The sequence below is a fragment of the Agelaius phoeniceus genome, chromosome 9 (genome assembly GCF_051311805.1).
Source record: "Agelaius phoeniceus isolate bAgePho1 chromosome 9, bAgePho1.hap1, whole genome shotgun sequence".
Lineage (NCBI taxonomy): Eukaryota > Metazoa > Chordata > Aves > Passeriformes > Icteridae > Agelaius > Agelaius phoeniceus.
The window spans coordinates 15,341,553-15,359,260 of NC_135273.1; the positions used below are offsets into that span (position 1 = coordinate 15,341,553).

The 17,708-nt window shown below is 38.0% G+C and overlaps 2 protein-coding genes across 6 annotated transcripts in view; one reads left to right on the forward strand and one right to left on the reverse strand.

The window, feature by feature from the left end:
• Positions 1-17,708, reverse strand: part of DNTT (DNA nucleotidylexotransferase) — a 140,661-nt gene that overhangs the window by 114,750 nt on the left and 8,203 nt on the right. Inside the window, exon 3 of one of the 2 annotated variants that reach the window (XM_077183041.1) lies at positions 12,418-12,510. The gene's annotated coding sequence lies outside the window, so the exon portion shown is untranslated. Of the gene's footprint in view, positions 1-12,417; positions 12,564-17,708 lie in introns of those variants that run through there. The other variant, XM_077183042.1, reaches the window with a different exon arrangement.
• BLNK (B cell linker) overlaps positions 1-17,708 on the forward strand; it is an 88,219-nt gene that overhangs the window by 13,860 nt on the left and 56,651 nt on the right. For all 4 annotated transcript variants that reach the window (XM_077183037.1, XM_054637102.2, XM_077183036.1 and 1 more), the window contains exon 3: positions 15,367-15,413. In XM_077183037.1, coding sequence (XP_077039152.1) covers positions 15,367-15,413 — 47 coding nt within the window. The remainder of the gene's footprint in view (positions 1-15,366; positions 15,414-17,708) is intronic.

A 17,708-nucleotide genomic window follows, 5' to 3' on the forward strand; every position in this document is an offset into this window, starting at 1 on the left:
TGAATGTAGGATGAGATACAAACCAATTGAACAAGTCATACCATTTTTTGGTTAAAAAAATTACAGGCATTAGACTACAAACATATGTTATCTATTTATAGCTGATGACCTATTTTATTCACTCAGAACTACTCAAGGCAAATGCTGACATTTGCCCTTAACCCCTAGTTTCCTGTGAAGGGGAAAATGCAACACTTCATTCGTGTTTTAGATTGTCTGGGTCCCACAGTATATAAAAAGCAGATTAGAGAAATGTCTGTATGCACCAGCTTTACACTGTAAGTGAAAGAGACTCTCCACTGGAACAAACAAACAAACCAACCAACCTCAAAGCCTCACTCTTTTACCTGAATATTTTTGATTCAGGTTACATCAGAGTATCTGAAATGCATCTGTACAAACACAGCACCAAATTTTGAAGAGGCAGCAGGAAAAAAAGGGCAAATAAATTCTGTAACAGTAACATCCCCAAAGCCTGGGGTTTATTTGCTCATATATACACTTTCCAAACAGAAGTCCTCTACTGACAAAATTTCAGTGTTTTTTAGTGTTTTTTAGAACTGTACCATGCATTATTTATGGTGTTATCGTTTCTTCCTTTTCCCTGTCCAATTAAGTATTCTTGAACTTTACAGTGTAGAGCTACATTTTCTGTTGGGTCTTGAAGGACTTTTGTGACTCTGCTCATGAATAAATTCAGAAATATATAAAACTGAGGAACTCAACAATTAGGTCTTTGGAGATTTTTTTATGTTGTCCTATGTTTTTCATCACAACACAAACCACCACATTAATTCCAAATGTGACAAATATCCATTTGGCCAGCACAGATAAAACTGGTATCATTTCATATTGGCAGACAATAGCTGAATTTCCACTACACAACATGAAGTATGGTTGCAACATCAAGAGTTTCTTGGATATGATTTTGCCTTTGTTGAGCTTCAGCTTGAAGTTACCTAAACTTGCCAATTTTCATCAGCTAAAGCCAAACAGAGCCACTTTTGTCATGTTAAACAGTACCCAGATTCACTGACACTCTGCAAAAGCCTTGCTATCAGTCAGGTCAACAACTCTTCCAACATCCAGCTCCTGATCCTGTGCACCTCACACACATCTGAATGAGCTGCACATTGCCTCTCTCACACATGGGTAATAGTGGGAAACTGTAGTCATTTTAAAAACATATTACAGTGGGAAATGCCAGGGTCACTGACTTGGCAGATAATGCAAAAAAAAAAAGGAAAAATATATTTTGTTTTTCCTTATTTAAGTGTTCTAGAAGACATCTGGTCATACTATGCAAGTATATTATTTGGCTGGGTAATTACAGTCACATGTAAAAAGCAGTAGAAAGTACTAGGTAAATAAAGTTTTACTTTTATTATTCAATGTTTTCTTTTCCTGGACTAAAAATGCAACACTTCTGTTTAGTTTTATATAAGAGACACACCACTATGGGCTATTTCTTTAATTTATATGGACAAGTTTCTTAACTGATTTTGTTTTCTAAGTCTGCATGTCTGAAGTTTAAAATCTGTGCTTCCCTCCCCCCCCTCATCCCAGAAAAATAAGTGACTGTAAAATACAGATTTAGCAACAACACCCATCCATTTCATCACCATCTTACATTATTAGGGAGTTTGATTTTTTTCTTTTTTTTTTTACTTTTATTGCACCAGAAATGTCTACAAGTAATTGGAACCTATAATTGAAGTAAAATGGTCATGGCTAGCAGCTTTACTCACTAGAATGAATGTGGAAAGCCACGCTAAAAAATAGTACTTAGAGTATTTCTTGAACTATGAAGAAACTTAAGTAATCAAACTTTCCCAGTTTTATCCAAAAAAGTTTTTATTTTGATCATGGTCAATTAAAAAAGAACTGGATTCACATTTGTAATGAGTTCATATTGAACTCATTACAAACCTTTTGACACTTCTAATAAACAATTTGCCAGCAATTGATAATTGACATATCAAAATTCAAATGCTCTCTCTTTTTGTTCTTTTCCTGTTTTACAAGTGTATATGCCCAATTGTAAGGATGGCTGTTATGTAATATGATCATCCATTATTGCCTCTTGACCTTCACAAATCATCAAATCATTTAGAGAGCAGCATATATGTTTTTATATATGTTTAGTGCTCATACAATTCCTAGTTTGCTTCGGCATGCAAACCCTACGTGATAGTCACCCTGCACAATAAAATTCTTTAAAACCTCGATTAAAGCATTTAAATGTAAGAAATGGAAATAGTCACTCTAAGCTAAATTTCAGTATTACTCAATGGTTTGAGGGTGAGAAAGGGAGAGATAAAATTAACCAACAGTGACTTTTCCTAAAAAGAAATTACTCCCACACACAAGGAAACTGGGGTTAAGAGAGTAATTTGAAGTTAACATGTTGGTCACATTCATACCAACATAAATATCATTGGCTTCCAGATACCATTATAAGGATAGGCTAATATTAGAACTGTTCAAAATACGTGTATTGTTTTCCTGGAACAAGCTTATTTTGGAAGCCATGTGAATCTTCTGAAATTACTAGGATGTGAAAGGACATCTGCATGCACAGTTTTGACCTCTTCTCTTGCTCTTTGCCTGTTAATATATCACAGCTGGTTTGTCTTTTAACATTCCAAAACTTCCAGTAGCTTTCACAGTGCAACCTTTCTCAAAGAAAACATGTTGCTTTTCCTTTCTCTCCACACTGAACTCTGCACAAACTTGGTAATAGATTTAAAGACATACTGCTCCAAAATGGTGCAATGGCAGCATCCTGAAACTCAAGTGCTGCTTTATGAATTGCCAGGAAAGGAAAGAGTGTCTGTATGTCAGTGGAAATTTGGAATTTCTTGTAAGCATTTAATCTTGCTGTCAACAACATGTTGGGTCATTGACTTATAAAGCTTTGAAGCAAAAATATTTATTTTTAGACACTAAATATATTCTGATATTTATTTCACTTCAAGAGTCATGCTTGCTAACTACTGTAATTTAAATTTCAAAAATGGGTAGAAAAAGTTTTTTCTGAAGAAGATTCATGTATATTTTATATAGTGGAAGAGTCACTCCAATGACATTTGGCATCATTTTTAGAACCCACACCAATTTCCTTGCTCTCAATTAACTTGGGTCACTTCAAGAATGGGCCAAAAGGAAGTCTGTTCCACATGCATTCCTGAACAGTATCTAATGCTATAAAATATGAATATACTAGGAGCATGATTTTAAAATCTGAATACTTTGAAGGTTTGAGAACTTCAGATGTAGACAGACTTCACTGGGTACCATAAAGTGTCAAAGAGAAAAAGATTGATATTTACATTTATGAAGATTTATCATGCTGAAAGGGAAGGGAAAGAGTCACATGCTGGGTACCCCAGGACCTTGATTAAATATGCAGATCCAGCATGAAATCCAAATAAATAAATGTTTGTGTGTAAAGACCAAGCAGCAATTCAGAAGTATAAAAAACACAGATCACTTACATACTTGGCATGTGTGCTTCACAGTCTGTAGAGCAATATAAATATACACAGGAACACCAAAACTTTCACCTAATATATTGAGTCCTGTATCCAAAACTAGATCTCCTTTTCCCTATTGAAATCATCTAACAGTCTAACATCTGTTAGACAGATATGTCACTTGACAAACAGGTCATTGTACTGTTAAATTTCCATGCAAAAACAAAGGCGGTGAAAAATTTTCAAAGCACCTTTTCCTTTGCTTCTTTCTAACTGACACCAACTGTTCGGGTCTTGACAGCTAAAGTAAAAGGAAATCAAATCTCTCAAATTAAGTTACTCTCTACTTTGATAGCTATTCCAGAACATCTATCATCCAGAAGCATCATTAGCACCAGACAAAAGACATTGTTGATTGCATTAATTGCATTGTTAATTGCAGAAAATACTTTAATTAAACCATTTAAACACACTAACAAATTTACTGGCATCCCAGAAAGATGGGATATTGGGGTATGGGGGAGGAAATGCTCTATCTACAGGCTGTCTTCAAATTTCCAAACTGAGAAAAATAAAGCAGATGTTTAAACCAAATACGCTTAAACACTTTGTAGCTGAGTACTTAGAAAGTTTGCAAAGCTCTTTGTGTCACTGGTACACATTGAGTAATACTGTACTAGCCTTTGGCTTTGCCCCTTCAAGATCTCAACATCTGGAGCTGTCCTGGCCATAAACCACTAAACAGCAACCTGTTCTCTATCACAGACCAGGAGAGAGGAGACTACTCTGTGCTATAGCTGTCCTCCTCCCCACCTTAGAAGTCCTCATCCAGACTCACTTCTGTGATCCAACACAGATTTTGTTCATACTTTGAATGAAGATATTTACAGACACAAGCATGTGTAGTTGTTTTTTTCCAGGGGCAGAAAGTTTCTCCTGTTTGAGCCAGGGCCACATATTGCATTCACTGTTGGCAGACAGTCTTTTCCACACATAAGAGTTGTGAAGGCTGAGTTTGTGCAGCAGCTTAGACCTGGCATGTTTGCTTCACAGTAACAGGTCTTAATTGTGCTCAATCTTGATACCTCTACTGCTTACCTAAATTATCACTATTTTGTCCTACTTGCAATGACTGCCAGCCAGCACCTTAAGGTCTAACTTTTCACAAAGTTATTTCAGCCATTGAAATGCAGCAGTTGTGATCTTGCTGTTGGAGTCAGTGATTACTCACTATTAATGATGTTGCTTGCTGTGGCTGAGGTAATATGAATCAAGCAAATCAGGTTCTCATTTTCAAGATGCCTACAGATATAAATACATGACATACTCATGACTGTGTGAATTAAAGAGTATTGATACAGGACAGCTTTAACCATTGTGATTATATATACATATACAGCTTTAACCATTTACAGCTATAACCATTGTAATTACTAAAATCTAAACAGTGGAACTCAAGCACTACTTCAAAAACCAGTATCAAAGGAGGTACAGCAAATCTATTCCACCATCCAGGGAATACTTTCCAAGTCAAACAGCCTAGCACGTTTCTGTGTGGGCATTTGGAATTGTTTCTTCAATGTAGATGCTCAAGGAGCTTATGAGGTGGTTTATTTCCAAAGAGAAGACAGCCAGCCATCAAAGTGTTCAGGGTACACAAGCATGTACTAAGCCACATTTGATTTCCTGATTATGTAAGAGTATTTATTCTTATAATTAAGATTTGCTACTCCTAGTTCCCTTGATGAAATGTAATGTGCTTATAATTATGCAGATGTTATTTCCTAATCTTTCAAGAATATATAGGTTTTGCTTTTAAGACTGCTGTTACAGCTTAACTGTTGCTGACAGCTTCTGCCATAGTATTTGCTCTGAGAGGTAAGATGATTCTCATACTCCTTCTCTACAGCTTTTTTGGTCTCAGCTGTTTCCCAGCAGTTCTTGTTGTAATTGTGTTTGTCTAGATGCAGGAAAGCAGAAGGCAGCAGATTCTGCAGGCAGTGTCAGCAGGGAGCACAGTTCCCAGGCCCCTGGCCAGCAGGGGGGAGCTGAAGGTCCAATGTCACCCATTTGCTGGGATTCTCCAAGATGGATCCCACTGCTCCCACAGCCTGACATACCTGGGGAGCACCATATTTAGTTACTTGACTTGTACAGCAGCAGTTAACTAAGATTATGACTTAACTTTCCCTAAGAAAGTAGAGTCCTTGCCAATCTCAGCTACCAGTGACCTGAGAATTGATTCCTGATAGGCAATTTCCTGGTCCTTTTCAGTGTCCCTCATGAGAGCAGGATGGAAACAGCACCCAGAAAACTGAGTTTTGTATTTCAGTGCAATGCACAGAGCATCTTGCACTGACTCAGCCTCAGCCTTTGATTACTGACATTACTCTTCCTACTAACTCAATACTCAAATACTGAAAATACCACCACTACAGCAATTTTAGCTCTTGCCTCCTTCCATTCCCTTAGTAAGCAAATTAGATGAACTGAAGGGACTTTTTCATACCTGCAGAGATGTCTGCTCACTTAAGGGAATAACAAATAGCAAAACCAGATTGTTTAATAGGAAAGATGAACTAGAAAGAAACGGTGCATAATCACCCAGCCAAGGGACAGTCTTTGTTTTCACAGTACAAGCCAGACACAGAAGGGCACCACTTGACTGAAACCACCTGCATGCAGTTACTGGAACAGCTCTCAGGTAACTGCTGGAAGCAGCAGCTGGTCTCAGAGCTGCTTCAGCCCTGACAAAGGCAAGGTTATTAACAGAAGCTGACAGTGTCAATTCTGCTGTATGTCACCATTAAACTGGGTCAACAGCTTACTGCACTCACCTTGGGCTGAGTCCTGAGGAAAAGTCAGTTCTTAAAGCACCAAGTCTGCTTCCAGCAGGACTCCCCTGCAGCATGTCCTGTTCTCAGGTGACTGGCATTTTAACTACAGACTAGAAATATTTTCCAGGCCTCAATGCTTAGATGTGAAAAAAAATGGAACTTTTGACACTTCAGTATTTCCCTTTGCTCTGATTCAGAAGGAATAGTTGCAAACATCCCATAAAAGCAAAAATAAAGTGCTTTGGAACCACTAAGGCAGTAATGCTTACATGTCTCATTTGGGTCCTTTACCTTATATTAAAAAAACCACGAAAATTAATTGATTCAACTTCACAAATTTTTAATAGTCTTAACCATCAATAAAGTAAAAGAAACCCTGAAAAACAACTTGTTTTAATTGATGAAGCATTTTTAGAGATAAATGGTTCTACCAGAAGAACTTCAGCTGACCCTTTAGAATTATATTTTTCTCATAAACAGAAATCAGACTTACTAATCTTGCAGCCTACATCAGCAGAGGCTCTGCTGCTTTTTTGCTGAGGCTAAATTTTTGGTGGACCCAGTTATTTCTATATGTGGTAACTTCCTTCCTCTTTCAAACACTAAAACTCAATTTGCTTAAGCATATATTGGTGCATTACTGCAAAGATTTGGGAAGTGGCTTTATTTTCTGTGTTCCAGTAAATTTCCTTTCAATAAGGACATGCAAATACAGACAGAGCTCAGCCCACAGAATATTACACTGTCAGCGAGGAAGATAGCACAATTTTTGAAAGAACCTTGGAAACCTCTCATCTCTCCATCAGGTCAGCCTAAGACTAATGGGGACATCATGTTCTAGGAAAGATAACATGACCTTTCCCATTGTATGCACTATATAAATAGATTTATATTGCAAATCAAACCTTACTGTCTTAGAACAAGGCTATTTCTGCAGCCAGCTTTCAAGGAGAAGACCATTCATTCCACACATGAGATTGAGTAAAACAGGTTCAAAAAGTCTTGGACAGTCAAGCCAGAGCAAACAGCTCCTGGGGTATACAATAGGTTAGAAACACTAGGTCATAAACAAATAAATCATAGGTGAACCCACTCATAGCACATATAGGAATAAAGGGTCAACTAGTTTAAGGTTTCACTGAGCTCTTAATGTGAGATGGTACTACTGCAATAGTACCAGAACAATAGCATCAGAACAATGCAAACCTCAGGGGTTCACTGAGCTACTATTGAAAGAAAACATCTTTCAGTCAAGCAAAAAACAGGTTTCTACCATCTCAACAGCTAAAAAATGTGGTAGGTGAGGCAGTACAGAATCCTCAGAGCCATACAGCTCAATGCATATTACACTTCACAAAATAATTCCAAAAACCCCTTGGTTTTAATTTGAAGTGTTAGAGCAGCAATACTACAGACAGTTCTCCATCAATGTAATATATTCCAGCTGCCCTAAAGGATGTAGAGTACTCTACTGTTCCTTCCAGTAAGGGAAACATCTAGATCTCAAATTCCCATTACATGTTGAACACAGCTCTTAGTAACACAGTATTAGATTGGCAGGTTTTTAACTAAAAGCATGCCTCAAGACAAAATAACAGCAGCATTCCATGAGGGATGACAAATCCACAGCAGCCCAAGAAACCCAATCTCAGCAGTCCTATTTACAACAAGCACATCCTGAATATATTCCCTTGCTACCACCACTGCCAGCAACACAACTCCATTTGTACTAGGAAAGGTTTTATATAAACCAAGCACAGAGGCAGCTGCTCTGAAATCTTAGAGATCTCATATATATTAACCATTCTGGTGCTACTAGCATGCTTCCACAACTTTGGAAAGGCACCAGTGTCCCAGAGGTAAGAAGTAGCCCCAGGGAGTGCAGAAAAAGTCAGAGAGACTTTGCACACAGCAATTGGCCTCATGTCATTGCAACAGCTCCCACCCAGACCCAAAAGGTCAGAAGCTTATTAGAGCTCTTAAGCACCTGCAGTGGATTACCAGGCTCAGGACAGACAAGATTGCATCTCCCAGCTCTGGCTGGCACAAGTGTTAACAACCAATCTCATCCTTAGAGAGGAGCTCTGCAGCACACAGGATTGCTGCTCAGCTCTGCTTTCCCACTAAAGCAGCAGGCTCGCCTATCTGAAATGACAGCTGCTGTTTCTTATACCACTCCTATAACTGTGACTCAAGTCTCACTGCAGAATGTCAACATTTGTGTTCAACAAATATGATTCACCATGTTTTGAAAGTAACAGAAATGGAATGTAGAGGCAGCATATGATTCACTCCAGCCTTGAAACTGCACAACTGCACAAACACAAATAGAATTATGCTACCAACATCTTTTATCTCTGAAATATTTGCAACACTTATTGTGAAATGAGAAAACTGTAAAATAAACACTTACAACCAGAAATAAATCAATATAGTTTGACAATTCTTGCCACAAACTGCTAACCCAGAAAAAATAATCTATTATTTTTTTTCCTCCCACTTCTAATCACACTTTCACTGAAGCACACTTCCTTTCCTTCTTCCTTCAGATTTGTCTTTGTCTTCATCCAGTCTTCTAATGCTGATCTCTTTCATTTTATAATCTCGGAGATAGCTTTGAATTAAGCTTTTATATTTTTCCACGTTCATTTTAAATTGCACCATTTGACTGTAGGTATGGTGCCCCTAAGCCATGTTTTAAAAAATAATTTCTAAAATAATTGATATTTCATTTTTGCATAACTTTGCTTGTTATTAGTAATTTATACATTATGTATATAATGGCACTGGAGGCAAAGATAAATTAAAGTCTCAGTGGGGCAGGCATGCAGAGTTTTAGCAAGGGATTTTTTTCTTCAAAGACACAAGCTAGACAAAAGAGAAAAGCAAAATATTTTTAAATGCCCTTTGAACAAAAATATTAATTAGAAATTAATATATTAACCATGATTTAGCAAATGAAGATGACAATTATTTAGGCACATGCCAATGTGCTTTATTGATTCAGAGCCCACATGCCTTGCCTGAATTCAGGTGAGATCTCAGTTTTGGCCATAAAGTCCTGCTTCCTCTCCCAGAGGAGCTTACACTCATGAGTAATGCCACACCTGAGAAGCACATCACAGCTCTGAGGCCAGACTTCTGTTCATTCACTGGAGGTCTAAGAATGGTATCTCCAAACAGTTTCCCAATTGACCCTGAAGTTCTGTAACCCTTACTGTCACCTTCTTTTTTTAACCCTCATGCCCCTTTCAAACTTTTCTCCTCTAATGAAACTGTTCATCAGTTCTCTAGCATGAGGCCATGCATACGCAAAGATGACCCACAACCTGGCATTATATAAGTGAGATATTACTAAAAGAAGCAAGATTTAGTTTGAATGCTCTGTAAAACCCAGCTAAAGTACAGAGAACTGCAATTTTAGTATGCAATTTGAAATACAAAGCTGTGTTTCGTGTCAGGTACAAACAGGTGACGTGTGTATTTGTGAGTGCGAAATGCGTGGACACTGACAATGGGAGAGCTGTGAATTCTAATAATAACTGAGGAAAATAAAGCATGGAAAAAGGCCTTTGAACCTATCCTTTATTTGCAATTAACCCTGGTTGATTTAGGAGCATTGGAATTAAAGCATTAAGGATGTTGCTTTTTGCTTGCAGTTAATCCATAAAGAGTTCTGCAATAATAACCTTTTGAAGTATAATTTTAGAATATTACTTATATCCTTGAAACTATAGCTTTGGAATATATATAAAGGAAATATGCTTATCTCATGCCTTATTGAAGCAGAGAAAAACAGCTTGAGAAAGGAAGATGAACATCACCTCAAGGATTTATGGTTTCAACCAAAGGGAAGCTGGACAGCACTGTTATTAGATTGATAGTCTCTGCAATTAAAAGGTGGACCCACATCTGGGGAGCTGGACTCCACCAGATGGGATTTGTCTTTCTTCTTTTGGAAACTGGACCGCCACCATCTGGGATACTCCTTTTGAGATACATCCTGAGAGAAACTAAAATCACAATAGTGTATAGAATTGTCATGTAATAATTTGGAATAGAAATTGCTGATGAGTAAAAATTGGAAATAGAAACTGCTGAAAAAGCTGATGAGTACCCCTATAAATACCTGTAACCCTCAACTATCGGTGTGCCGTTGGAGGGAAAACTTCCCCCACTGTACCCAGCACTGTATTGCTCATACTTTACCATATTAAATAATAAATTGATTGCTGCTTGAATATTGGCCTAGTCAAGCTTCTTATTCATAACAGTAATATAGTTACAATCTGTTAATCTGCTCTGCAAACTGGTCTCACTGTAAAGCCACTTTGCACAAAGTGCTATTGCTACCACTAGATGTCAGTTTTACACACTTAAAAATGGTCAATTCCCTTAAAAGTAGTAATTCTCCATTCACAATAGAAGCAGCTCTCTATTATGCAATTCTTTCTGAACTGACCTTTAATTTGAAGTGCCTCACATTTTATTTACCTTCTCTCCACTTCTTCCCCAGCCCCTCAGGGCATAGCTCTCCTTTATTAAAGAAAAAAAAAAAAAACTCTGCTATGCATTTATTCCATTATTTGCTCAGTCTGAGACACTGGCCATTTTTGCCAGATGTCACTGACAAACGTCTATATCTCAGATTGTGTCTCTAAGGCCAGCACTGAAATCTTACTTTTATTCCCCAGAGATATTTTTATATTCCATAAGGACACTTCTACTAAGAAATGCCATTACATTTTTTTACTAAGAAATGCCAAAGTAATTACAGATAGGCTGCCATGCCAGTTAATAAGGAATATCATTGATATGGCTTATTAAAATCTTATGATTTTTCAGATTTTTAGTTATATTGACTGCCTAAATGCAGATAGATTTTATTTATACTTCAAATCTCTGTCTCTCAAGAGTCAAAAACATAGCTGTACATTCCTCCAATCTCCTACAAGGGCTCTTTACAGGTGTTTTTCTTAAGAAGAGTTTTCATTAGCTAGCCTTAACATAAACTTGGTCATACTGAATACAGAACTTCTATATTATTCATTTACTTTATCGCAAAATGGAATTGCTATTTGTCAAGTAGATCTGTCTTTACTTCCTTCCCCAAAAAAAAATCATTGAAGAAAATTGGGATGAAGTCAAATTCATTATACATTATTACAGTCAAATATATGTATACTCCACAAAAAGCAACAAAGCTCTCCAAAGCTCAGAACTGGCAAAGTTACAGAATATAGCTCTGAATTTTTACAAAGTAATGACAAGACTGTCACCTTTCATGAAGCTGTACTGTCCAGATATTGACAGTTTAGCTAGCAACACACTATGTTTGTTTATCATAATGTCAAAGGAATCCCCTCACCCTCATTCACATCAAATGCATTTGATGCGAATGCATTTTCAAGCTCCTACTGATCCTTCACAGCTCTCCTGGACTCCTCAAGGTATTCTTTGCACCTGCAGCCATAACCATCTCATACAAGTGCTTGCCTACCAGCAAGGGATGGAAAGCAAGGAAGGGGAAAGATGTACCCCAATGAACTTCAAAACAGAGTTGAAAACACTGTATCATGCAATCAACTCTATCAACAATCTTCTCCAAAGACATCCACAAACTTTTTTAGACAGCAACTCCATTGAAACCATCTCTTTGCACAGTCTCAGCAATGTAAAAGCATGGCAAAAAACCTCCAAGGCAAACATGGAATCCGAAACACATCCAGTCCCATGGCTGCTGACAGCAATGTTCATGACTTCCTTAGAAGTGCCATGGCTGGGGCAGATGAGGTTGTCATATATGCTACATTTTGTGTAGCAACGTTCTGCCCCATTCCCTCTGCCTTCCTACCACACTCACCATCCCTTATCCACCTACCAGGCATCCCCAGGACTGCAAAATGCCCTAAATCCCACCCAGCCACAGCATGTGAGCCACTTGCACCCACACTGCTCCCTCCACAGAAGGGGAGCACCTCAGAGACGCCAAACTGCTCTGCATGCACTGCGCAGTCCATGGGCACGAGCCAGTCCAAAGCTCTCCAGATGAAAATCCACAAAACCCCCTGTGCACCCACAGCTCCAGACTGTACAGCTCATACCTGCTCTCTGCTTTTGATGCAAGGCAGCTCCTCTGTCAGCACCCATGGTGGCAGGCAGCTACAGCAGGAGGGGCTCAGGGCCAAGACATGCTTCTGCAAGGAAAGGAGCAAAGACACACCTCAGACACTGGCACTACTACAGCATTTCTCTGGCTCCAGGATGCTATCTGCAGAACAAAGCTGGTTGGCTTGATCTGCAAGATAGGAATTTTGGTTACTCTGAGCTACTGAGCTGAGTGAGTGAGAAAGTTGATGTTGGGTGAATGAAGCAGCCAGTAGAAATGAGGAAATCAACAGCAGGCTAGAAGAGCACAGATTTTTTTATATACTATCTATATTATAACTTGTATATTATATATTTTAATATTATCTATTTCTAATATTATATATTTTTAAATATTATATATTAATACTATATCTATTTATATGCTTTCTAAATTATAATTATGCTTTAATATAAAATTGTAAACATAAAACCCAAACAACAAACCAAACACACAAAAAACCAAACAAAAAAAGAAAACAAAAAAAAAAACCCTTAAGAACAATCCGTCCCTTTATTTCCTCATTGTCTATTTGACATACAAATCCCTCCAGGAAAGAAACTACTTTAACTTCTTCTTTATCACACGAACTCATTTGCAACTTATTCCATTCATGCCAATATGAATCACTAGCAATGTATATCATGAGCAACAACAGAAGCAATGGTTAATTAAAACCTGGAAGCATTAGTCATCTTCCTACAGAAGTTACCATGTAATTTCAAAAGTGTTGAGGTTCGCAAGATATTTTTGTACTAGGACCAGAATTCTGCTGCTGAAGAGCAGCAGCAGCTCTTAGTTTCAATCAATCATGCATTTTACTGAAGAAGGAAAAAAAAAAAAAAAAGCTTTCAGCTGGACCCATAGCTATCAATCATCTCAAACCTCAGTGAGACACATAGCTTGATCCCTTCATTGAAGATTGTCCCGGGGAGGAAAAATAGGTTAAAACTCTCTCAATAGAACATTCCTCAATAAGGGAATGGCTTAGTTCCATAGCTTCCTTCTCTACCAAGCGCCACTGCAAGTTTTAAAGTGCCTGATCTAACCATACACATAGCACTTGTCTGTGTGGAAAGGCAGCTGTGCTGAGGCAGCACATTCCAAAAAACAGCATCTTGGAAGGACTGAAAGTTACACAAGATATTAAGCTATTTCTCTGAAATCAAGCCATTATACCCCAGCAATTTTTATACGAACAAGTAAAGGTTTAAGTACTCTATTTTGCAAAGAAAAGGGAGGGAACAAGAATCAAACCTTTGCAACAAAAAGCATAGCTGCCTCCTCTTCTTACTTACGAAGTGCAAGAGGAGGTGAGGAAATAGCCCTGGTCCTGCTGTTCATTGATATGCAGAGGCAATTGGGTGAGTCACCGCTACAGCTGATGAAGCCAAAGGAGCCCAGATGGGCCTGAATGGCAATCACACAGTTCAATGCAGCTTTAAATTTCCTCAGGAATTTGGTGATTTCTAGATCTGCTGGATCATCTGCTAATTACCATACCCACTACATGTAGATATACAGCTGCTTTTTGTTACAGTATAATTACAGGCTAAGTATTAAATGTAGGGGCTTCTCTACTGTCTGAAATGGCATATTTTCCCAACAAATATGTCAAAGAAACGCAGAGATTCACTGGGATTGAAATATAGACTGAGGAAATATGTTTTCTCTGAGAATGTGTATGTCCTCCACTTGATCTTCCCTCATACACTTATAAGTGTCTCCACTTGTATGCCTGATACAAACCCATCTATCATGCTGATGAGATGGTGAGTGAAAAGGCAAAACAGTTTGGTTTGGGACTGATGGCTGGGACATCATTCAGAACAGATCTGAGCAAGCATCAGTCATACCACACTGAACTCACTATCACTGAGTTCACTGGAAAGTATCTATTTCAGAGATTTCACATCCACTATAGGTACACCTAGAAAGTGTCAGGAAATACACAAATTAATTTGCTTTTCCCAAGACAAAAATAGATGGAGGGTTAGAATTTTATCTATTAAATGGACACATTTTCAGCCTGACCTATCCTCTGCTGAAATCAATGCTGAAAAAGAGGGCATTTTAGCATTAGGTTTCTGGACTGAAAGCATGCAATCCCACCCCTGGTCTTAGTACAATCCAGAGACTGCACTGGAAATTTTGCACTAAAGAAAAACCCATAGATGAAAAAAGGTTTTATTTAGACTAACTTAAAACTCTGATTTAAGAAGTTTGCCTGCAAGTTGTGCACTAGCTTGAACATCAAAAGTACTGCACAAACTCCTTGTTTACATAGAGCTGAGAGGTATATAGAGCTACACAAACTATAGAAATCATTTGGGGAAACTCTTTCCAGTACCTGCATTAGCTAGATCAGCATTAGAATGGGCACTTTATAGTACTCTACAAATTCTATTTCTTTGTCATCACCAGCTCTTCATAGGTTGAGAAGTCATGCAGAACTTTAGAACAAGAACAGAGGAAACATGAGGTTAATAATATCCCAGCCATTGTTAAAGTATCTTCCACTCAGCCATTGTTGTATTAATCTGCTGATTTGAGTGAAAAAAATACAAAGAAATTCTGTGATGAAGTGACCATATTAAATGGCTTGCTTATCACTTCTTGGATGATTCATTAACCAGCCTAATTTAATCTGCCACATGCCTGGTAAAATTCCGGTTTAGCAATGTAGTCTGTACTAGCAGCTTTCTAGAAATGTTACAACAGGCTAATAACAAAAAGTTAAGCATTAACCAAGATGAGACAAGCATGTAGCTACAGAACTAAAAACTGTTTTTTCAGGTCTTTCCTTCGTTCACTTTTTAAAATATCATGTATTTCACTTCTTGAATTGATCTTGATTAAAATGATCTTCATTTAATTTAAAAAAACCTGTTTTCTCTCTTTTCAGAATGCATCAGCACATGAGCTGAGCAGATTCAAAACAATGCACCAGCCGTAAGTTTCTCATTATTTTCCACTTCCCCATTGAATGACTAATACACTTCTACTCTGATAGTTGCTCTGTTAATAAATCAGGAAAAATGAGAATTGAAACCTCCTGATCACGTGAACTTTAACATTAATTCACGGGGTGGGACTTCCTCAGGATTAGGATCCTGGAATATTTACAAGAGCTGTGGTTCAGATCAGCTGATGGGAAAGTCTCTTCTGCATCTCTCTGCAGATGCTGGATGTTATTCTTCCTCAGAGCAGAAAGGATGTTATTCCAGAACATAAAGGCTCTTTGCTTGTATTGTATTTGAGGTCAAATTTTCATCTGCTACTTAGGGGTTAATTTAACCAATCAGTTCAACAAAGTGCTATGTTGAAAGTCATTTAACCAGAATTTAAATATAGTACTGAATAAGCAAATATAGATATAACAGATGAGAAATGCCTTCATATAACTTGTGACAAATCAAGTCCATTTCAAAGGATATCCTTAACGTCCAAACATATTATTTCTCTTGTAGTACTACACAGAAATAATATTAGGGAATTTTCTCTATGAGCCAGTGAAACCAAGACATCAGTTTAATATAATGTGTTGCTGTCACCTAATGGTTGCTACTATTCCATGTAGCTTTCCCCTCCATCACTAGCTGGGAAAACATTGATCAATTTGCAAATTTATTTCTGAATTCCACTCTATTGGTAAGAAACTGGATAAGTTTGAAGGCATTTTTACCCAATAAATTCCTATTCCTATTGATAGGAATTCATTGAGAGCATAGGTAAATATTCTTCTGGGTCTAATTTAATAATTTACCAGGTAAGTAAAAAAATGGACTTTCTTGCAAAGCACTTTAGTCTAACAGGACGTCATTTTGAGAGAAAATGTAGAGAGAAAGTCAACCAAGAATACATTTTCTGTTTCTGACATCGATGAATCTGATCTGCTAAAATATTGGGGTAAACAAACATTGAACTTAGGCCAAGAGTTGCACTTCTACTGATGTGAGCATTCAAGCTTTGAATCCTCAAATTGCATATTGGAATAACAAAAGTGTTTTTCCATTTGAATTCCATGGTCCAAAACATTAAAATTCCTTAAATGCACAGTGTGGAAGTCATATCCTTAGTACCAACTCCCAATCTAAAATGTGTTACTCTTACATCGTACTACTTGCTATTGTAAAAACTGCCTGAGTTTCCAGCACTCCCAGTTTAACTGGAGACATTGAGTCTACATTGATCCACCTAAGACAGATCAGCTGACCTGTTCCAGCATGTTCACACAGCAGGTAATTCCCAATGGACCAAGACACTGAGGACAGATAAACAGAAAATTAATAATTGCCAGACACGGTGAGACTGAGATCCTGTGTTTCTCCTGGCAGTGGCCAGAGCTTCAGGTCTCTGCCTTGATGAAAGTTTCTTCATGGGGCTTCATCAGGCAGGAGATAAGCTCTCTAATCACCAGCAAAAGCCCTTTGCCTTTCCTATTCCAGTTCAACACTTGATATTCTTGTTTTCCACGAGATTTTGAGTCCACAAGGCTGTGAGTGCTCTTTGAGCTAAAACACACGGTTATTCCCCATTCTGCTGGGACATCTCATGACAGAGGTACCATGAGCAATCTGCAGCCAGGCTTGGTTGTGATTCCCTGCCCTCTGCACCAAACACCTCCACCAACTTAATGCAAGGCTCTTTTCCCTCCAGCCAGTACCACGGTTGTTCTCTAAGGGGAAAAAAATTGTCTAGGCAAAAAAAGACAAAATGGTTTATCTGGAAATAGTTTATCATAGTAATTCTGTTTTGATACCCGTAAGTAAACTTTTTTTGCACTACACTTCTCATAAAGTTTCTTACTACATTCTTTTGAGATTACTGTGTCAATGTTGGCTTTGACAGCCTAATGACAGCCCCATATAAACTAGTTCCCACCTACACTTAAAGCCACAGGTCTACCTAGATTGTTTCTGAGCAACTACTGGATGTTAAGGTGAAATTACCAAGATGCAGTCTCTACTAGTGTCTTGCCCTACCTCTGGAACTCAATAATGAAAGATTTTCCTCCCCACTTGCTAAACCGTATCAGAAGAGAGGTGCTGCTTTAAAACACAGGACAGCAGAGCACTGACTCACTAGTCCAAACCCTCTCTGGAGCTGCCAGGGTTGTGCAACAAACTGCTCTCACAGGTTTACATGTTTGCAGCAATCCCAACAGCATGTTGAAATCTCGGTCTTTGCTTAAAGCCTTTCCTCCTGCACAAGCACCATTGTATTTTTCACTCCACACAGCAGACT